This window comes from Rhodnius prolixus, unplaced genomic scaffold, assembly GCF_049639745.1.
Source record: "Rhodnius prolixus isolate KJV_2025 unplaced genomic scaffold, Rpr scaffold_2, whole genome shotgun sequence".
Taxonomy (NCBI): Eukaryota; Metazoa; Arthropoda; class Insecta; order Hemiptera; family Reduviidae; genus Rhodnius; species Rhodnius prolixus.
Genome location: NW_027411592.1, coordinates 18,536,634 through 18,559,758, shown reverse-complemented (window position 1 = coordinate 18,559,758; position 23,125 = coordinate 18,536,634). Strand labels below are relative to the sequence as shown.

The 23,125-nt window shown below is 33.2% G+C and overlaps 2 protein-coding genes across 2 annotated transcripts; both read left to right on the top strand.

Annotated features, from left to right (window-relative positions):
- Positions 1 to 11,011: 11,011 nt before the first annotated feature.
- Positions 11,012 to 14,062, top strand: LOC141449182 (uncharacterized). Its single transcript, XM_074118324.1, has one exon. The coding sequence runs from the start codon at positions 11,443 to 11,445 to the stop codon at positions 13,114 to 13,116; it is 1,674 nt and encodes a 557-aa protein (XP_073974425.1). The 5' UTR covers positions 11,012 to 11,442; the 3' UTR covers positions 13,117 to 14,062.
- Positions 14,063 to 14,622: 560 nt separating this feature from the next.
- LOC141449183 (uncharacterized) lies at positions 14,623 to 19,007 on the top strand. The gene is made up of 3 exons (XM_074118325.1): positions 14,623 to 14,860; positions 14,949 to 15,143; positions 18,873 to 19,007. The coding sequence occupies exons 1-2, from the start codon at positions 14,623 to 14,625 to the stop codon at positions 15,131 to 15,133; spliced, it is 423 nt and encodes a 140-aa protein (XP_073974426.1). The 3' UTR covers positions 15,134 to 15,143; positions 18,873 to 19,007.
- The last annotated feature ends 4,118 nt before the right edge of the window (positions 19,008 to 23,125 follow it).

The following is a 23,125-nucleotide window of genomic DNA, read 5'->3' as shown; positions in this document are numbered from 1 at the left end:
CAGGGCCTTCTATATGAGAAGCTTCGCTTTTCTAGAAAGGGATTTGAAACATAGTATTTTCTATAATGCGAACAGGCACCTGTTTCCTGCCGCAAGTCTCCCTTTTTAGTACAGTCATTATTTCCTCTGCTGAAAATTCAAAATTTTACCATTAACAAATGGTCTTATTTTAAGTTCATAATTTTAACTACTTTAGCTTTAATTTAAAATAAATATTTATTTAATAAAACTTGTAGAATAACAATCGTGTACTTGCAACCATGAAATAACGTTACATTGTGAAACAATTTATAAGGAATTTAGTAATTATTTATTCCACTGAATTAAAGCCCAAGATCTCAAGATTGTTTATATAAACGCTATAATAGTAAACTTTAAGCACAATTAATTAAATATTTTGCGAAAGACTGATTTCTTTGTATATCTAAAAATATTTATCCTTTTACAAAATTTAGATAAAACAATTTAGAAAAAACAAAAACAATTGAATAAATCTTAAATTAACAATTAATTGCCAAAATCATTTTGGGTTAGACTGGATTGGCAGAAATAAGAAAGCAAGTCAACGATTAGTATTCCATGCAGCATCTTTAATCTTCTCCCCCCACTTTGATCTGACTGGTCCACTTCAGTCCTACGCAAATGAATTTTACAACAGTCTAAAAGCTTTGCTCTCTATAAAGTACAGTTCCACCTCATACACGATATTTATTATAAATTAAATGTGTTGGGGAAAATTACTTATTATTGAAAGAATGTTAATTCACCAGAAGAAATGAAAAGATTTCAAAAGCTTCTGCGACTGTCTAAAGGTCGCCAAAATCTAAATGAAATTTCGGTGATTTAAATTCCAGTTAATAGGATACCACTTTGGTTTTAATTTAACTTTCTGTGAACACGGATTTTATTGGATATATGAAGATACTGTGATGTCTCGCTTGTCCAACGATGTTATTTCAATCTAGCAAGACGCTATTGAATCCAGTTTTTATATCTTTCCAGTCGAATTGTACGTCTCCAGAAAATGTAAATGGGTGAATTGCAATTACTTTACACACGCCAGAATTTTGTAATTTTTAAATTGCTGTAATTGATTATTTACTACTTTTTCTAACCATTTTTTATAAAACAATTTCTGTGACTTTATAGGTTCACTGAGTAATAAGGTTTAATTTTATTCTAAGGGTTGAAAGCTTTAATCTTTTTTGAATGTTCAATAAATTTTTAATTTACCTTTATTTTGGTTTCTGGGTGTTGCTTAATCAGTATTTTTTAAGCTACTCTATAACCTCGAGGAGCTAAAATAATTGCGAAACAGTTGCAGCTGACTGTATTTTTTGAGATTTTAAAATTAGTCGAAGGTTTTGAGTGGTACCTCTGTAGAATCCCAGAAACACTAGTACTTTTTAAAACATTGGCGGTCTAAACTTGTTAGGCAATATAAAACGTCCGAAATTGTTCTACGGCAACGGACTTTAGGTGTTCGATTTCAGTTCACAAACTCATCAGGATTATCACAGGATTCGGTGAAGAGGAGTCTTCTTATTCTTAATTTCTCCAGACTTAATCAGACTTCTACTTTTAATTCATTATTTCTGCAGTTAAACTATGTAAACTATCAATAAGGCACAGATGTAGTGTTTGAAAGTGATTTGGGTGGATCTTAAGAAGAGTGATTGATTTCTCTCATGACAGTTATGCGGGGCGTGTTCCAGAGGTTAGTTTGCTAGACAGCAGACATTCGGTCATTCTCTGACAATGTTGTTCACCGGGAGATCTTGAACGCTTAATCAAAGCCAGGTAACTTGCTTGTAGTAAGCAAGTTATTAGTGTGGTTATTTTGTTGGCTTAAGTCCGTTTAATTTATTGTTGCTATTGTTGAACTGTTTGAACCTTACCTTGCATTCTAATACCAGTTTATTGAAATATTTACGTAAATTGTTTTAAAATGAATCGAACCGCTACATCCCTAACATCTTTAATGGTACGAAATGACTCAACAAGGATTATCCTACTGATGCAGGATTATTCGGCTGGTTTCAAATGAAATGAAAAATAAATAAATACATTGAATGCTGTTTTCAATTTATAAATGTGTATAAAAAAAAAATCATAAAAATATGGAAATTATAATTTCATACACTCAACAGCAAAAAAAACCGGACACTCAGATTTGGTCACATAATTTTGTTAAATACGTTAATCTTTTTAATTTATGGTAAGAATTGGTTTATATATAAGTAATTTACACAAAATCTGCCACAAATGAATAAGTTTTATTAATTATTTACAAAAAATTATACAATAAAGTAAAAATAAGAAATTAACACATTTTGTTTAAAACTTTATTCTTAATTTTTAACAGGTTTTCTGACAAAGGATGTTCTTCTAATAGCGGGTATTTCTCCCTTTTCAACGGCGAAGGGCCCTAACCCTGTCAGGCATTGATGAAATTAAATTTTGGACGTACTCCTCCGGCAGAGCATCCCATTCTTCACGAAGAGCAATTTGGAGCCGATTAAAGTCACTAGGAGGAGAATGACGATGTCTAACATGCCTTCCTAAATTATCCCACAAATGTTCTATGGGATTCCTATCGGGATTCGTGCAGGCCAGTCCAGTACTGTGTTTCCCAATTGCTCCAAGTATTCGGTAACAATTCTGGCGGTATGTGGGCGAGCATTTTATCCTGCATCAAAATGAATTGGTCACCAATAAATGGAGTAAACGGGATCACAGTCTCTAGGAGCTCTTCCTCAATGTACCTCCGAGCAGTCAGTGCCATTATCAATGAAAATCAGTTCAGTGCGGGCGTGGAAATTGATTCCACCCCAAACCATAACTGATCTCCTTTCGAAAGATCGTGACTCGCGAAGAGTGCATGGAGCAAATCGCTTCCCTGATCGTCTCCACACTCTGTCTCGATCGTCTAAGTGGTATAGACCAAAGCGAGACTCATCTGTGAATAAAACTGTTCCCCATTGCACTACAGTCCAATGAAAATGCTGGTCGACAAATAATCGCCTTTCTCTACTTTGCCTTTCCAGGAGTTGGGGCCCTGTCGCGTGGCGCCTTACTTCCAGTCCACGCTCCCTCAGTCTCCACTGTACTGTGTCCAAGCTAACACGCGTATTTCGCGCCGCTTGAAGCCTGTCCCGAACCTCAGGAGCAGCTAAATGGCGGTCTCTCAATACTGAGAGCGTGATAAATCGGTCATCAACTTCAGTTGTGGCCCTTGGTTGGCCACTGCCAGCCCTCCGTTCATAACTGCCAGTCTCCCGGAAACGCCGGAGTGCATCATTAATGGCGGACTTCGCTACTCCAAGGGTTTCTGCGATAGATCGGACGCTCCGGCCTTCTCTTGCCAAGGCATCAGCTCGGGCTACGTCTACATTCGAAAGAACCATTATTCTGGACCAAAATAAAAAAAATTACGTCTATTAATGACAGAAAGGCGCGGTTAATAAATTAAAGATCTTTAAAGGTGCGAAAACCTGCTTACAGTTTAGAAGAGTTCCGTCAGGTAAAGCAGCCTCAAGACAAATAAGCCACATCTGAGTCTTATCTCATGCCCTACTAATCCTGAAGGGATTAGTTCAATGGACTAAGACCCTTCCTTCTCTATAATAACCAGATTACCCACGAAAACAAACACATTGCTGATAATCAGCTTTTAATATAAAAAATATTAAGTGTCCAGTTTTTTTTGCTGCTGAGTGTATGAATGTTTCTAATGATTATAAATTATTAATAATTTACGGAAATATAGTGTTTCGGGTGATGAATCATAAGTCCCGAGCTTTATTAATAACTGATTAATTAATTGTGCCGCGTTAATAATTAATTAAAGAAACTCTTCTTTTAAATATTACCTTTCTTTTTTTTAATTGATTCGAAACTAGTAATGAGAAGTGGGCCTTATTCGACAGTAGAAAGCATTGTGGATGTGGTGGGACACAGCTTAGTCTCCCAAATTCTTCTTTCGGCTAAAACTAGGACATGGTTATGAAATGGCGGTCGGTCATCAACTCTAAACAATCGGTGAAATGCTGAGAGCTAATGCCAAGGAATTGATGAAAATCTGCTGGAAATTACGGTTCAACTGTCGGCATAGCAACAAAAGTGACCTGTTGCATGACAATGCTCACACCTACACTGTCCAAAAATGTAGGGAGTTGGAAGTTGGCCTCACCCCCGTAATCTCGTCGAACTATTTTAAATTTTCAAGCAACTTTGATATCTTTCTTACTGGTACAACCTTTAACTCTGGGTTCCATCCAAAAATGTATTCTCCAAACCTTTGAATGCCAAGAAACTAATTTTCACAGTGATAGGATAAGTATACTTTTTTTTATCTTTGCCAAAGATGTGCTCATAGTAATGAACTTATTCGGTTAACTGGGCTACATAATTTGAAATCATCTCTCTGAAATCGTCTAATATTTCCTTTCCTTTTTTTTTTAAGCCGATTCGCTTGGTTTGCGTTTCCTTTTCATCGCTTCTTTTCAATACTATCACTCTATCGTTGTGTGATAACTATTTTGGTTCTACTAAAACACAAATATAGAACTACGATATTTTATGATAGCTTCTTCTCAGGCGTTCAAACTTTACTTAAAAACAAGCTTAATCTCAAATAAATTTGTGGATGGTTTTCTACAAAAATAGAGATCCTTAAAGTATTTGTTTGAAAATACTTTAATCTGTTTACTTGTCTACACCTACATCCACAGTTCTACATCTTCTAAAAGATCTTGTAAGTCTTTCGCTGAAATTCGTGCTGAAATTGTTCTTCTTTTTGTGTAACTTTTGTCATCTCTTCTTTAATTCTTCCTTGAATTCATATTCGTTTTACTTGCTCGATAACATTTTGTCGCATCGTACTTGTTACATCAACTATTTTATAGCATTTCTATAAAGAAATTGAAGTGTACATTTTTATTGAAAGTAATAGCTAGATTTTTGTATATGTAACTTGTAATAAAAGTTTGTTAAACTAGTTATGGAGAGTGAGTGATATTCTAGTGATAAGCACCTAGATGATGCTGGCTGTTTGGCGATAGCCATTGCCAAAAACAAAAAAGAAACTAGTTATTTAGCAGTTAAGCAATTGAATTATTTGGTTAACAGAAAATGCAACGGGAATCTACAAATAAAAACCCAATTTGTAAAAATAGTTGACTTTGAACTTGTTTAAGATACAATTAATATTGTTGAAGTTTTAAATTTTAATTGTAAATAGCACTTGTAAATTTAATACTAGACCATTAAATATAACGTCTAATGACGTAATTGGCGCTCGTCGAATATGACGTCAATTGCCCCTCATTAAGGATACGTAATGTACAGATGCATAACTGAACATGAAAATTCAGTTTGAATTGCAATCAAATAATTATTCCTAAACAATGTTTTCTTTTTCTTTTTAGTTTTACGCAGAAATTTTTAACCTGCATACAATCATTGTAAAAACAGAGTTCTCAATGGTAACAATCTCTAAATTGAGCAGCTTTTGAGGATAACGCAATAGTCAACTGTGTAATAAAAAAAATTAATAATTATTCTGTATGCTAACAAATATAAAAATAATATCTGCGGCGTCCTAACATTAATTTATGGTATTCTTTTCCGATCGGAAACAGATTGAGATTTAGTTACTTTGTAAGTGAATGTTATGAACTGAAATGTACAGGTAACAGGAATTCGTAATTTGAGCGATTTTCTGTTACAAAACGTTTAGAAAGCCAGAAGCAGAACAGTTCGCAAATAGACCAGTAAAATCTAGAACATTCTTCTTCAATTCTTTTGATGTAGTAGAAAACTTTTCCGAATTGTTAGCGAAGAAGCCAGTAAGTGCGACCCCTTTAGCAGAACGAAAAGCAAAATGCGAAGAATCTTAAAACCCTGGTAAAGTCAAACTCACAAATCGTAGTTCACCCATGATCTTTTAAACGCAAGGCTAAAGTTAGGCGAACTTTTGGTTTTATGAACGCTTTCCAACCTCAAGCAATACAATCAATTAATTAACTAAAGCGCATTATATTAGGCCGAATTGTTAGGAGATATCTTAGGGGACAAGCACGGTTTTGCTTCCAATACATAACAATGACTTGACACCGAATGCAGTAGCCAAGCGTGTTGATCGGAAGTTGGCAGCAATGTGCTCTTTCAAAATTACCGACAAGCTAACTCTTTATATTTCCTTGAAAAATGCCTGATTTTTGAGTCTGTTTTCAAATAAAATTTCTTTATTATAGGGTTGTTAACCATTTACAGCCATTAAATATTTACTTAAAAATCCTGTGACATTAAATCCGTAGATCTTGCTCTAATGTTTTTAGTTTAAGCTCTGAAAAAGGGTCATTCTTATTCTCACTTCTTCCTCTTTAACATTATTTTCTTTGAAATCTTTTTTGCATTGTTAAGGTAAATAGTTAGATAATAAAAATTGCCATAAATTTTCCCTTTAAATATTTCTGGTGAACAATCTCACAAGTTCTCACTTATTAAATTATTGCTTTTTCCAGAAGAAGAAACGTTTGCAATTTGATTCAAAAAGTTCTGATCAATTTTATCACGCTCATCAGTATTTTCTTTTTTTCCAATCGAACTATATTTTAATTAATGATTTCATAATGATCACACTTTTAATACTCGTGGAAATAGACTGGACTATCAGTAAATTAAATGGGTTAAGTATTGTCCTACGATCTAGTCAGACAATTGGAATGAAAATAGACGCTTTGTCTTCAGGTGTCTGTAATTTTCTGGTACAAGTTTGCCTCCGTTCTTATTTAACATCTTTTCAGGTTCTAGAATTTTAAAATAGGACTCTATATAAGCTGCCATAATGGGAGTAAATGTTGTTAAAATTCATGGACAGTCTTAACAGGACCTTGAAGTTTTCATTTAAAATTTAGATTGAGAATATTTTCTTGATAAATAGAATTGATAAATACAAATTTAGAAAATAAATATAAACCTTATTGTAGGATGTGATGATAACTCATTTAAATTTCGTATTTTGACCTACTCAATGTTTATTAATTTTTTGTTATGGACAACTAAGAAAGCATTATTTTAACACATCTAGCAAATCAAAGATAAATAGCAACCCACTATATAATTACATGAATTTATTAATTCACCAAGTTATTAAGATACTAAAATTAGATAAAGAAACTCAAATTTTTTAGTATCCTTGGCCGAAATGAGATCTAAAAGAACATCTACTGCCATAACAGATAACAATAATTATCAAAGTAAGGGGAGAATACGCTGTGGAAGCTCTTAAGAGTGGTGATGGAGTCACGCTTGCTAAACAGACTGGAGCTCGCAATAAGACAGTTCAGGAATATTTGCATTCACTCAGAATGATATCTGGTGGATGTGGTCCAAATTTAGATGAACGTCTCAGCGAAAATCGATAATGTTTAATGGCAAAAAGAATGACCGAAGTAGCTAGGTTCGGCAACTTATTGATTGCGCGGCTAGCAAACGATAGACAAGAATTTTCGCCACATTACTGGGTAATTAAATGCAACAATAAATGCAGGGGCATTCTGATTAGAATTTAAAAGTTATTGAAAGGTTAACAAATATTACGCTGGATGATTCGGGAACTGAAAGCCGGTCTTAGATTGCATTGGGTTTTAGCATTTAAGTCGATTAAATGTGTGAGAAAATTTTTAGATTAGACGCACTTAAGTACTCATCAAACCCAGCGCGAATCGTAAGTAGAAGTTCAGGCCATTAATTATGGCGATAATAATTGAACACGAGGCACAAAGTTAGTGGTACGATTCAAAGGTTTATATCAATCAAAAATTCGCTGGCCAAGACCAGCTCCCTTTGAACTGAGCTGTGAGCTAGAATTGGAACGCTGCAACAATCATTGAAGAGGTGGACAGCACTATTCCAATAATAATAATTACTGAACCAAACGATGCAGCGTGGGTCTATGAAGATTTCAAAAGCATTATTACATTTTAAACATATGTGTGATTACATCTATCACCCAGATTTGAAAAGCACATAGATGTTGGTGGTGAATATTATGTCTTCGTAGCGAAATGGTGCATCTAAATACCTGTATATATCGTCAAACATTCGTTTCCTTTCTACCACATAACGTGGACATATCATTATTACATGTTTGAAATCCTCCTCCTCATTGCAATCTACGCAAAGAGGAGAGGACCTTTTGTTGATCCTGTGTAGATATGATCCGCACACAGCGTGGTTCGCTCTCGGCCTGCTTATTGTCGTAACAACCCATTTATTAGTGACAGTGGTTGTCTAGGTAACTGATCTGCCATAGTTTTATAGAATCTCCCTTTATTACCATTACAGTAATCTGTCTGCTATTTTTTTAGTGCAGCTTTTGCAATTGTACCCTTGATATCGGTTTGTGGTAAACTATAATTAGCCATTTCCCCACTATTGGTGGCTTCCTTTGCAAGTTCATCAACAATTTCATTTTCTTTTATTTATATATAATATAGGGATGGTAGTAGTAGGGTTAAGGTGATTGAGGGTCTTTTTTTGGAGCCGCGTCCTTATGGGTGACAGGGTGAGGGAATGCAGGGGGGTGCCCCCGCTTCCTCACCCCGGTCCACACTAGGATAGCGCTGTGCGCGTCCGTGCGCGGCCCCCACTCCTAGCACTCCTTATGGGTGAGGTTGTGCGCACACGAGCGTCCGTACGCCCTAGGTTGCGCGCGCACGTCATTCTTCTTATCACAGTGATAACATGGGATTAAAATATATTACACTTATTAAGACATTTTTTAGGTTGCGCGCGCACGTGACGTCATCACACAACATCTTATCACAGGATATGGAAGGATTAAAATATATTACACTTATTAAGACTTGGAAATATTTTAACACATTTTAATGTTATTTTTATTACTTATAGAGGATAAATATTAACTTTTTTTTTTTTAATATTTACCAATAACGAGTGATTTTTGGTGTAAGGTTATGGATAACCTAATGTAACCTCCCCATATGTAACCTCCCCATATGTTATTTTTAAATTTATGAGAATATCATTAAGAGGATAATCTTGACACTTTTAGCACAATAAACACGTGGAAATATGTTCATAAAAATATTTTTAATATACTTACCAATAACAAGTGAGTATTGGTGTAAGGTTATGGATAACCTAATGTAACCTCACCCCAATTAGTGTTTTTGGTGCTTTTAAAGTCACCTAAAATAGTGCATCTTAAAGACATTAACTAGGTATCGCACATATGAGAGGTATTGCAACCATCTTATCACTCATTATGTCACCATTTTAACACAAAATACAACATCTTACTGAGAGAGAGAGAGAGACGTAAGATTATGGATAACCTAATGTAACCCCCTCCCACACATTAGGATGTGTTTTTGGCGCTGTCACCTAAAATAGTGCATCTTAAAGACATTAACTAGGTATCGCACATATGAGAGGTATTGTGAGCATCTTATCGCTCATTATGACACCATTTTAACACAAAATACGACATCTTACTGAGAGAGAGAGAGAGAGACGTAAGATTATGGATAACCTAATGTAACCTCCACACATTAGAATGTGTTTTTTGGCGCTGTCACCTAAAATAGTGCATCTTAAAGGTTATAATAATAATAATACATAGGGAATATACATCTTACCATATATATATTACAAAAAATCATTAAATTATGATGGAAAAGGAAAAAGAAAGAAAATAGATTTTTGTTTCTTAAATATATATATTTATTAAAATACAATAGCATATAATTGTTTCTTTGTTACATGCGTTTATATTTTAGGTAAGAACAAAAAGGGCTTTCCTTTTTATGTAAACTACATGGACATTCTGTGAGCGTATTTAAATCTAAAACAAGATTACAATATATACATTTTACATAATTTTTCTTAATATATATGAATCCATTAAAGGCTAGCACTTCTTTGCTCACGCAAACATTATAATCATCATCATCATCACCAGCATCATCGATGTTGTTGTTACAATGAGTAAAAGTATTTAATCTAACTTTATAATTGAAAAAATCTAATTTAAATTTATTAATGTTTGCCCAAGAAGATAATCTATATACATATTGTAATGAACAAATAAAATTAGTATTATAATGAAATGGACATTTATAATTATTAACATTGGGTAATGATTTAATGGGTGGACAACCAAAATCATGTAAATCATATACGGGTTTATCCAATTTCTTTTCTAAAAATTGACATTTTTCCATACCTTTGGAGAACAAATAATTACATCCTGATGTATACTTGTGTAAAATGATGATGAATTGATCGTAAGATTGATTGCCTGCATTGTGGTCAATTCCATGGTGGTTTTTCATAAGCCATCTATTTGGAGCATAGCATAAGTTCTCGTTATTATTATTATTATTATTATTGGGTAATTTAAACATCCAACTGCCAATTATGTGTAGGTTTGTGTCAGCAATGGCCATTTCACGAACAATAAATGTATCTTCATCATGGAGACTTTTCCTTTTTTGAAATCCTTGTAAATCAATAATTAGCGGTTGCATGATTTTTTTTTTTTTTTTTTTTTTTTTGTAAAGAGGTCCAGTTACACTAGACAATATATGGATGTGAACTGGTATTTTTTTTTTTTAAAGTTTCTTATACTAAAATCATCCCCCTCCCCTCCACTATTGGAGGATGTGACGTCATCATTTTATTGTAAACTAAAAACACATTTATCACTACCATCGTTGTCTTCGTTAACCGACTGGTTATTCACTTCATTGGTAATAACAATTGTATTTTCCAAAGATATTAGCAACATTAAATTATGTAAATAATTATTAATTAACCACGCATTCTGTATAATTGACATAATTTGTTTTTTATTTAAATTAATTTCTTTAATAGATGAATTGGGCGTGGTTGTTTCCTTAAGCGTTAATAATTTTCTATTTTGATGACGTCTAAGGTACAAAAAGATGTTATTATCTTCTATAAGCGTAACATTCTTATCTTGATCTTTTCTATTCATCCTTCCAAAATAATGAAGAATTTCACCAAATTTCTGCTGTAGTTGTTGCCATTGAGGAAGTGATAGATTAATTTCAACTTTTTTCTTTACTATATGCACAACAGCACTATAGTTATTATTATTAACAACACTTGCATTTGTTAACCCTACTAAAACTTTGAAATCACGTTTAAAATGTAAAACAGGTGTAGAATAATGAAGACTCATTGTTGTTGTAATTGTCATTAACGTTGTGGTCGTGTATCGTATTAAGATAAAAAACACACTGAGAGACATGTACATGCATGCGCGTGTGTGTGTTTTGTTTTTAGCACGGGTTATCAGTTTGTGGTTTTCTTACTAGTACATTACAGGAACTTTTGCGGTTAACAGTGTGCTGTCGCCTCGCTGTGTGTGTGTGTGTGTGATAAGAGATGTCTACTTTAATATTTACCGCCAAATATTTTTGTTTGTTTGTATGTTTTATCCACCTAATAAGCGCATATAATCCAACAACAATTGCGTATTTGCAAAGGTTTGGTTATTTAAAACATGAAGACAATACTAGTGAAGCAGCGATTAAAGATGCTGTCATAATATTACAAGAGAAATATAATTTACCCACAGATGGTATGGAAAATCCGCAAACGTTAAAAGTAATTAAGACACGTAGGTGTGGTGTTGAGGATAATTTTACACCTTTTATTGTGGGTTCCAGTACAACTAAATGGGGTAAAAATGATATAACTTGGTACATATATCCGCCACAGTATTCTTCAGTAGCAGAACGGGCGTTTTCCATTTGGTCAAAATATGCAAACTTAACATTCAAACGATCACATAATTCACCAAATATCTCTATTGCTTTTGCCCGAGGGAAACATCTATGTATTACAAATAAATCCACCTATTGTTACGCACCTTTTGTTGATGGAAGCGGTATCTTAGCACATGCAGAGTATCCTCATATATATAAGAAAGCAGTGGAAATCCATTTAAATGATGCTATAACTTGGCACACAGATTTAACCCTTCCCTCCTCCTCCACGATAAAGGATGATGATGTCACGTCGCTTTTTTGGGTATTAGTTCACGAAATAGGTCATGGACTTGGGTTAAGTCATTCATCGGATAGGCAAAGTCTTATGTTCCCATCTTATATCTTTCCACATGTATCCTCATTTGATGAATTAGACCTATTTGAAGAGGAAATACGTGCAATACAAATTATGTATGGTCCACCTTTGAAGCCACCTCCCACAACAACAACCACACCTGCTGCATCAACCCCATCCACAACAACAACAACAACAACAACAACAACAACAACATCATCACCACCACCTGTAACCACCACCACCACAAAAAGACCTCTGCCTCCAACTAATCAACCATTTATGGACATATGTTATTATTTGAAACACATTGGGGCATTTTTGGTGGCTCATAAACGTCTGTATTTATTTTATAACAATTATGTTTGGATAATTCCTTTACAAGAATCGATACGTTTACAACGTGATTACACGCGGCCAAAGATGATAAACAGATGGTTAAGATTTCTACCAGCAAATTTTACCCATGTATCAGGCATTTATCAACGTCCAAACAAAGATATTGTTATGATTGCAGACAATCATCTTTACATATTTAACTATCCATACCTTCATCTAATCTATCAAGAGGACATTCAATCATTGTTGATGGTGCCTGGAGGTGTCAATGTTTCCGTAAACGCAATTTTTCATTCAAATACAGGAAGTACTTACATAATCTACAATAAATCTTTTGTTAACAAATTTAATGAATGTGATTTAACTAGCACCTTTATCGGTGATGTATCGTACATTTTTCCCGGTGTACCGCGTAACGTAAAAACAGCCTTTAGACATACAAACGGTCGTATATATTTTAAATCTGATGATTTATTTTATAGTTTTAATGAATTCCTAGATAGCGTCACTGATACAATAGAAGATTCCTCAGTTTTATTCAATATTGTCTGCAATCAAAACTCCATTTTAAATCAACTTCAACACCTTTTGAATAAATTGACGATGAATCTTCAGTTGGAAGAGAAAGAAGTAGAAGCAGAAGAAGAAGAATGATTAATTTGAGTATTATGTATAGATCAACATATGGGAACATGATGGGTTAAAACATAAAGTTTTTAGGGGAGAAATGGAAACATCCCGAGGGGGTTAAAAACATGCTTGTAGCAATACATAAAAACATAAAACTACATAAAGTTTTTGTGTATTGAGTATATATTTAAGTTTTTGTATGTATGTATGGAGAATTAAGTATAGAGTTTTAAGTTTTGTGTGTGTGTGTGTGTGTGTGTGTGTGTGTGTATGGAGTAATTAAGTATGAAAGATTTGGAACATGATGGGTCTAAGAAATAGATAAACTTAAAAAAAAACACATAATTTACTATTAAGTATGGAAAGTTGTGTTTAAAAAAAAATAAGTTTTAAGTTTTGTGTGTGTGTGTGTGTGTGTGTGTGTGTGTGTGTGTGTGTATGGAGCATTAAGTATGAAAGATTGGAACATGATATGGTCTAAGAAGTACATAATTTGTGTATTGTGTATTAAGTTTTGTGTATGTATGGAGTAATTAAGTAATGAGTTTTAAGTTTTTTTTCATGTATGGAGAAATTAAGTATGAAAGATTGGAACATGATGTGGGTCTAAGAAATACATAATTTGTGTACTGAGTATTAAGTTTTGTGTATGTATGGAGTAATTAAGTAATGAGTTTTAAGTTTTTTTTTTCATGTATGAAGTAATTAAGTATGAAAGATTGGAACATGATGTGGGTCTAAGAAATACATAATTTGTGTACTGAGTATTAAGTTTTGTGTATGTATGGAGTAATTAAGTAATGAGTTTTAAGTTTTTTTTTTCATGTATGAAGTAATTAAGTATGAAAGATTGGAACATGATTATGGTCTAAGACGTACATAATTTGTGTACTGAGTATCAAGTTTTGTGTATGTATGGAGTAATTAAGTAATGAGTTTTAAGTTTATTTATATAGTATTCTTTCTACATGTGTTACACTGCTAAATATATATATATATATATATCTACTTACTTTTAAATAAAATATGTATAAAGATTATGTTTTTTTTTTTTTTTTTTTTTTTTTAACCTCTTATTAATAAAATAAGTTTTATCTATATCCTAGTTTTATCAAGTGGTGTTGAAAAAATATTTATAAAGATTATGTTTTTTATTTTTTTTTAACCACATATTATTATTATTATTATTCAAAATAAGTTTTATCTTTATCCAAGTTAGTTTTTTGGTGTTAATCGGGGAGGGCCGTGTGAATAAGTATAATCACACGTATGCAAAGGAAGTTTGTGGTTAACTCTTATCTCACATGAGAGAGTATAAAATAGGTGCATATAGGATGTAGATTATCTAATATTTGTTTCTCTCTCTCACCATCGTGTACGTGTTAATCATCATCATCATCATCATCACCATTAAGAAAACCAGGTAATTAATTTTTTTTAAAATACAATTGTAAAAAATTAAAAAAGAAGTTAAATAGAAGAAGAAGAAAATTGTACAGTATGAACATATTTGTTTTTTTAGGAAAGATAATGAGTAATGATCTATTAAAAAAACTTAATCACCCTACGAGTGAATTGTACAAAAAACTTGACGATTTGGAAGTAAATAAACCATATCTGATAGCATCTTTTACTAAATTTGAGAAAACTAAATATGGACCAGCAATATTAGCCACAATACATGATAAAAGTGATACATTGAGTTCCGTTTTTTTACCCAAAAGATTTGTTAACTCATTTGATGACGAAGATATATTCGACTATAAAGGTATATTCATTTTTTTTTTTTTAAATATTTTAATTAAGGTAAAAATAATTTTTTTCTCTCTCTAACCTTTGCATTCTTTTTTTTCAAGATGGTGATTTAGTCCTTATTTATAAGGGAATACAAAATAACATGAACGTTATTCAATTTGAATCATCTCACCAAGAGGTGGTAGAGGAGCAGGAGGAGGAGGAGGAGGAGGAGGAGGAACCTCCAAAGAAGAAGAAGCCAAAGAAGACCAGGAAGACACGCATCAACAACAACAACGAAGAATAGTTAATTTTTTGTAAGTTTTAAAAAAAAAAAATTATGCCTAATCTAACGTGTGATAAATGTGGCAAACACTATTCCAAACCATACAATTTAAAGAGACATGTTGTAACATGTTCACCCAAAAAATGCTTCAAATGTGGTAATATATTCCACACTTTAGACACTTTAAAGAGACATATTGTGTCATGTTCACCAAGAAAATGTGCAAACTGTGCTAGTATATTCCACACATTCGTAGATTTATTAAATCATATCTCATTAAATTGTATTAAATGTGATGATCCAACAACACCACCATCGACGACGACGACGACGACGACGACGACGACGACAAACGTTAAGGCCGGAAGCATGAATGTGCGTAATCAAAAACAATATCGATTATTATCGGTTCCTTTAGAAGATGGTGCAGTGATTAGTGCATTAAATAAATCAGCCCAAAATATTTGCATCAAAAATACTAATAATATAAAAGACCCCGCGCTATTTTTACAAGATAAACACGGGGTGCTTCTAAAGTATTTAACTAAAGCCAGAGAAGAGCTATTAATTTTTAAATCATCCATCTTCTTAGAATGTGTTTACAGTCGATATAGGAATTCCGATCTTGAACAGTATACGGATGCTAATTTTAAAACATCAATAGAAATTATCAATGCTAGTTCCAACTTGATTCACTATCTTAACAAAATCTATGCAAAAATTATGAGTGAAATGCAGGAATTTGAAACTAGTGGATCAGGTTGGAAATTAGATTCCATAGATTCCATTGTCATTAGATTAACTAAATATCGTCCGCTGGGCGGAAGAGGGTATATTCCTTTACCAAAGGAAATAGCTGATAAAAAGGCTATCATAAATATACGTAATAGTGATGATTATTGCTTTAAATATGCCATCTTGTGTGGCCAACTAAAGAAACCTGGGTGTTTAACCATGTATAAAAAATTGAATCATTGTTATAATTTTGATAATATCTCCTTTCCAACACCTTTAAAGGATATTGCTAGATTTGAAAAAGATAATAATGTCTCGATAAATGTTTACTCTTTAACCGAGCAGAATCTGGTTTATCCTCTCTCAATAAGTTCGAATAATAAGTCTGTAGAACATTTCGACTTACTATTATTAACTAGCGAGGAAAATAATAATAATAGCTTACACTATTCATTAATAAACGATTTATCCAGACTTGTATCTTCCCAACTTAGTAATCATGGTAATGGTGTTGTTATATGTAAACGATGCTTTAAAACATTTAATCGTGATTATAGAACGGTAGATGGGAAAACGGGTGAGGAACGATTAAAAGCACACCAGTTATTCTGTAATCAACACGAACAGTGTCGAATTAGTATGCCTTTACCATGTGAACAATTACAGTTTACAAATTACCACCACAAACAACACATACCAATAGTTATCTATGCAGATTTTGAATCCTTACTTTTACCTATAGACGGCGCACCCGGAAATTCATCCACATCCTGGTCAAGACAAACACATAAACACCAAATCTGTAGTGTTGGGGCTAAGGTTGTCTCTTCGCTAGCAAACTATCAACAAAAGGACATTTTCCTATATACTGGTGATGATGCGGTTGAAAAATTTATGGAATATTTACATTCAGTGGTTAAAGATGTGGAAGTCTTATATAAGACGATTATTCCCATGAAAGAGCTAACCACACAACAATGTGAGGATTTTGCTAATGCTACTCATTGTGGAATGTGTGAAGGGGTGTTCAATGGGTTAGACAAAAAAGCGCATCATCATGACCATCTTACGGGGGAATTTGTGTGTGCTGCACATGTAAACTGCAATTTGAATTTTCAATTGCCCAATTTCCTGCCAGTCTACATTCATAACCTTAGCGGATATGATGCTCATCCAATTATCTTGTCTTTGGGCGTTGATCCAGGAGAGGTGAAGGTAATACCAAATTCCAAGGAGAAATATATAAGTTTTTCGAAAAAGTTTTCCGATTGCCCATCCATATGGCTACGCTTTTTGGATACATATAAGTTTCTACCGGATAGCTTAGAACATCTTATAAATAACTTGACGGAATACCCACAAATGGAGAAACAATTTCCCGACAATGAGCGGCGGGCTTTACTACTTAGAAAAGGTGTTTATCCATACACCTATCTAACTAGTATGGAAAAAATGTCCGATCGATCTTTACCACCTAAACAGTATTTCTTTAATGATTTAACCGATGAGCACATATCCGCTGGCGACTATCAACATGCACAAAAAGTTTGGTCTACATTCCATATAGAAACACTCAAAGAATACACAGAATTGTATTTGACAACGGATATAATTCTCTTAAGCGACATATTTGAACAGTTTAGAAAGGTTTGTGAGTCTATCTACTATATTGATCCAAGTTGGTATTTCACAACACCTGGCCTAGCATTTGATGCATGTTTAAAATGTACAAAAGTTAAATTGGATCTTCTAACGGACTATGACAAATTGCTAATGATTGAATCGGGTATTAGAGGAGGCATCACTTCCTGTGTTACAAGATATGCTAAAGCCAATAATCCCTACATACCCGGCTATGATGCTACACAACCAACAAACTATATTCTCTATATAGATGTTAACAATCTTTACGGCTTCGCAATGATACAACACCTCCCGTTCGGCGGGTTTGAATGGGTCAATGGGGGAGAGGGGGGTGGGGGAGAGGACTTTGACATAACCGCCATTCCGGATGACAGCGATATTGGCTATATTCTAGAGGTTGATCTACACATACCTACACACTTACACGACTATTTCGCACAGTTTCCACCACTACCGCATCATCAAAATAAAAAACTCTATACCACGCTAGAGGATAAACACCATTATGTGATTCATTATAGAAATTTAAAACAAGCACTATCCATGGGTGTTGTTCTTAAAAAGGTGCATAGAATGTTGAAATTCAATCAATCTCCCTGGCTTAAACCTTATATAGAACTCAACACCAGCCTTAGAAAGGCGGCTAGAAATGATTTTGAAAAGGATTTCTATAAATTAATGAATAACTCTGTTTTTGGTAAATGTATTGAAAACAAGAGGAAACGATTAAACATTAAAATTGTCACATCTGAACAAGCATTGCTAAAGCTGTCCAAACGGGCCAACTTTAAAGATCGTACAATTTTCAATGAAAACGTTATTGCTGTTCATCTGCAACAAGAGTCCATTCACTTTGATCGACCCATTTACGTTGGATTTTCCATTTTAGAACTTTCCAAACAATACATGTATCATTTCCATTACCAGGTCATGTTAAAATACTATTCTCCTAAAGCATTAACTCTCCTCTATTCCGACACAGACTCATATATTTATAAAATTGAAACCAACGATGTTTATGATGACCTAATTACATTAAAAACACACTTTGACACTTCCAACTACCCGCCCATGCATAAATCTTTCTCAAATCACAATAAGAAGGTGTTGGGTAAATTTTCCGATGAGACTGGTGGTGATCCTATTCAAGAGTTGGTTGCATTAAGGCCTAAAATGTATAGCCTGAAAATATTTAAGCGTGGTATTATAAAAAAAGCGAAAGGTGTTAAAAAAAGTGGTGTTAATAGGATCACTTTTTCCGATTATTTAAATATTTTACACAATAAAGAATGTGTTTTATATTCCTCCTTTAAAACTATTCAATCCAAACTTCACCACCTGTTCACATATGAATGTAATAAGAAGAGTTTATCTTTTCTAGATGATAAACGATTCATTTTATCCGATGGTGTGCATACTCTTCCTTTTGGACACCACCAGCTAGACAAATAATAATAATAACAGCACCATTAACCATGCATACAATATCTAATCTTTGCTTAAAATTTACTATTGACGACGACGATGATAAGAGGTATTTCCAACCATTATCACTTTTAGACGCAAGTATGATTAAAATATGTTTAAATTTAGATAAAAGGAACGATATTTCCCGATTGGAAATACCTTCATCTATCCAACGTAAATTATTCAATGTTTACTCTTATTTTTGTATAGATACGTATAAAAAATGTTTCATAGATTTATATTGTTTTGATAATGTGGAATTTGTTGCTGGTAAACCAATGTCAATATCAGATTATATTGCTATAATGTATTGTTATCCAGACAAGACATCATTATTATTACATCACTTTAAATCAATTAAAATAACCATTAAAATGTATTATTTTAGAAAAATAAACATTCTTTTCAATAATAATAATAATAATGGTCGAGATATATTATTCACTAATACCAATTCACATTATAATTTTTGTGTTAAATGTTGTAACTTGCTCACACCGCCACCTAAAGGTATTATTTGGAATTGTTATTATACCTGTATGTATACAAACAATATTGATCTTCTTTCAAGTATTATATATGATAAACTATTTTGGTGTTTTAACTGTATTAAATGTCCATTATTTAGTGTAGAACATATTTTTTTTTTTACCTGAACAGATATGTACTTAAAAAAAATTGTATTAATAAACTATGGATATCCCCACCACTTTATGGTTAACCCCACTTCCGTTCTTATTTAACTCTCCTGAGGAGATTTTTTCCACCCATTGTGAGTTCAGTTTTTTATACGAACACACTGTGTGACTAGAAAAATTACATAATGGAAGAATGGAATTTGGTTATGACTCACCCTTTCTATCACCAATTTCAACACGATTTCTACAAACTTGTTTTAGGACCTGAGCAAGCAATTCAATTTATGCTTTTATACAACAATATGCAAGAATTGGAAACATTATCACACGCATATGTAAAAAAAGGTGATTATAAAGATTTCCACTATATTAATTGTTGTTGGTCAAATCCTAAATGCACGGAAGGGCCAGATACTTGCAAATGTTGTAATATCTCAAGTTTATGTTATAATATTATTACCAAATTAGATGAAATTTACAATTGTAATCACATCGAAGTATATTTGTCTAAAAGAGTGAATAATTTTAGTTTTACATAAAAAAAATTTATATATATGCTTGTACACTTTATATGTTGATGAAATTATAACACAATAAATATATATTTAAGAAATAAAATCGATTTTTTCTTTCTTTTTTTTCCTTTTCCAACATAATTTAATGATTTTTTTTTTTTGTAATATATGTGGTAAGATGTATATTCCCTATGTATTATTATTATAACCTTTAAGATGCTATTTTAGGTGACAGCGCCAAAAACACATTCTAATGTGAGGAGGTTACATTAGGTTATCCATAATCTTACGTCTCTCTCTCTCTCTCTCTCTCAGTAAGATGTCATATTTTGTGATAAAATGGTGTCATAATGAGCGATAAGATGCTCACAATACCTCTCTCGTGTGCGATACATAGTTAATGTCTTTAAGATGCTATTTTAGGTGACATTAAAAGCACCAAAAACACACATAATATTCTAATTGGTGTGAGGTTACATTAGGTTATCCATAACCTTACACTAAAATCACTTGTTATTGGTAAGTATATTAAAAATATTATTATGAACATATTCTTAGTGTTTATTGTGCTAAAAGTGACAAGATTATCCTCTTAATGATAAAAATATTCTCATGTTAAATCACAGCCCTAATCAAGTCTTAAATCGTACATATTATTCTTTAAAAAACGGTTAATCTAAGTAATATATAAAAATAACATTAAAATGTGTTAAAATATTTCCAAGTTGGGATAAAATATTTGATAAAAAATTAATAAGTGTAATATATATTTTAATTCTTGTTAATCAACTTCCTTTAATCGAGATTTCCAAGTCGTGTTATCACATTAACCACCGGATAAGATTTGTGTTAAAATGACGTCAGGTGCGCGCGCAACCTAGGGCGTACGGACGCTCGTGTGCGCGCAACCTCGGCCATAAGGAGTGCTAGGAGTGGGGGCCGCGCACGGACGCGCACAGCGCTATCCTAGTGTGGACCGGGGTGAGGAAGCGGGGGCACCCCCCTGCATTCCCTCACCCTGTCACCCATAAGGACGCGGCTCCAAAAAAAGACCCTCAATCACCTTAACCCTACTACTGATGGTTTTGTCTTTAATGGGTATTTTGTTTTGGTGTTTTACTTTTTCAAGTTCAAATCAAATTAACAATTAGTTGAGATAATGATTGTACTTCCATTATCATGTGTTAATGAGATGCTCTAGCTCTAAGTGGAGATTGAATATAGTCTGATACGCCTAATGGGCAGACAAACTGCTACTTTGTCATCTCATTCAGATTTTCTGGTTTTGAAACAGCCAAATCCAATGCGATGTTTTAGATGTGCTCTTCTCAGATGAAAATGAAGGTATTTTTTTGTAGAATATTGTTGCATCATTTTTATTTATCTGATTTTTTTTTTTTTTTGCCAAACTTCTGACCTCGGGATTAGGTCATCTTCAGGGTGTATGCTTGTTAAGAATTGTATTACATTACTGTTTGGGAACTCTTGGGTAAATAAGTGAACAGTCAGGACAAATAACACCAAACTTTGATGTTAAAACTTTAATTGTTAATAAGCATACACCCTGAAGATTACATAGTCACCAGGTCGAAAGCGTAGCAAGAAAAATAAATAAATATGTACAAAATATTATGATTGACATAAGCTTCTTTCTTTCTGGTATATTTTTGACAAACTTACTGTAGTAATTTCCGTTATAGGGTAAGTATTCCCATCACACATCTTTGAAAAATTTCTATTCCTACATCCTAAAATTATTACTACAGTCGAACCTCTCAATAATGGCACTGGCGGGGAAAGCAAAGTGGCCGCTGTTTAGACGTGGACGTTAGAAGGAGGTAGGCAAGGTTCATAATGAAAAAATATGGGATTTTTTCCAAATATCTATTTAAAAATTGTTTATTATTAATAGATTTAAAAACGTACATAATTGCATAATTATTTAGCTATATGATAATGCATCAAATTTTTCTTTATTATCCAAAAAAAATTATCAAAAAAAGTACATATTACAGACTTACAGATATTTATATCATTTTTGCAAAATCTTCCAACACATTTATTTTCTCTTCTAGAGTTAACCACTTCCGTTTGAGAGACATGTCGGAAAAAATAATATTGTTCGTCCAAATTAATATTGCAAAATGATTAAAATGGTACAAGATGGATGAGCTTATGTAGAAAACTTTAGAAAAAAAAACAAAAACCTGAGAGGGGATAATTATTTTGATCACCGCGTCAAACGAACTTTTAATAATAAGGTGGTCGTTGGTAGGAGGTGAAACATGTAATCCATTCCCTAAAATCATTGTCCGCTGTCGCTATTTAGAGTGACCGTTAGACGGAGGTTCTTTTATATAGAAAGTGTATAGTGGTAAAACGGGGAAATCCAAAAACTGTCCGTAAATGGAGGTGGCCGCTAGTGAGAGTGTCCTTTATGGGAGGCACGACTGTATGTATCTTAGCGGAGATGTTTGAATCCAATTATCTGAACAGCTAGTCTACTTTAAAGGTTGAAGAGATGTCTTCAGGTCAAAACACGTGTCCATTGCGTCAGCTGTAAATAAATACGTCACGCGGAGTCATCTCCTACCACCCACTCCTGCAGGATATTGATGGCAATAAAGACAGAAATAGTCGGACATTCGTGGTATATGTACATGATTATTCATGCCGATATTTTGTAATAATTTATTTGGTCCACTGTAGACAATTGCGTTTTTGTTCATTAGTTCATTATTTAATATTTAATGAGATTTTGTTTCAATCTACCATTATTTTAACTTCTATATTTGTATATATAACTGCTTACTCAAGACGGCTTACTGTATTGAATAATTTATATAGGTTTCTATAGTTTGAATTATTAAGTATAACTATATATTGTAATACAGTAATTGTGGTTTAAAATCGTATACTACGAGGCGTTCGAGGCCTGTTAAGTCTAACAGTTCACTTCTTAATGTCTCCCTGGACATTTTGTTTTCAGGTTTTCATCGTAGCCAAAATTTCTT

Coding starts and splice junctions, on each gene's coding strand:
- LOC141449182 (XM_074118324.1), top strand. CDS start 11,443: ATGTCTACTTTAATATTTACCGCCAAATATTTTTGTTTGTTTGTATGT.
- LOC141449183 (XM_074118325.1), top strand. CDS start 14,623: ATGAGTAATGATCTATTAAAAAAACTTAATCACCCTACGAGTGAATTG. Junction 14,861..14,948: donor AGATATATTCGACTATAAAG/GTATATTCATTT, acceptor TTTTTTTTCAAG/ATGGTGATTTAGTCCTTATT.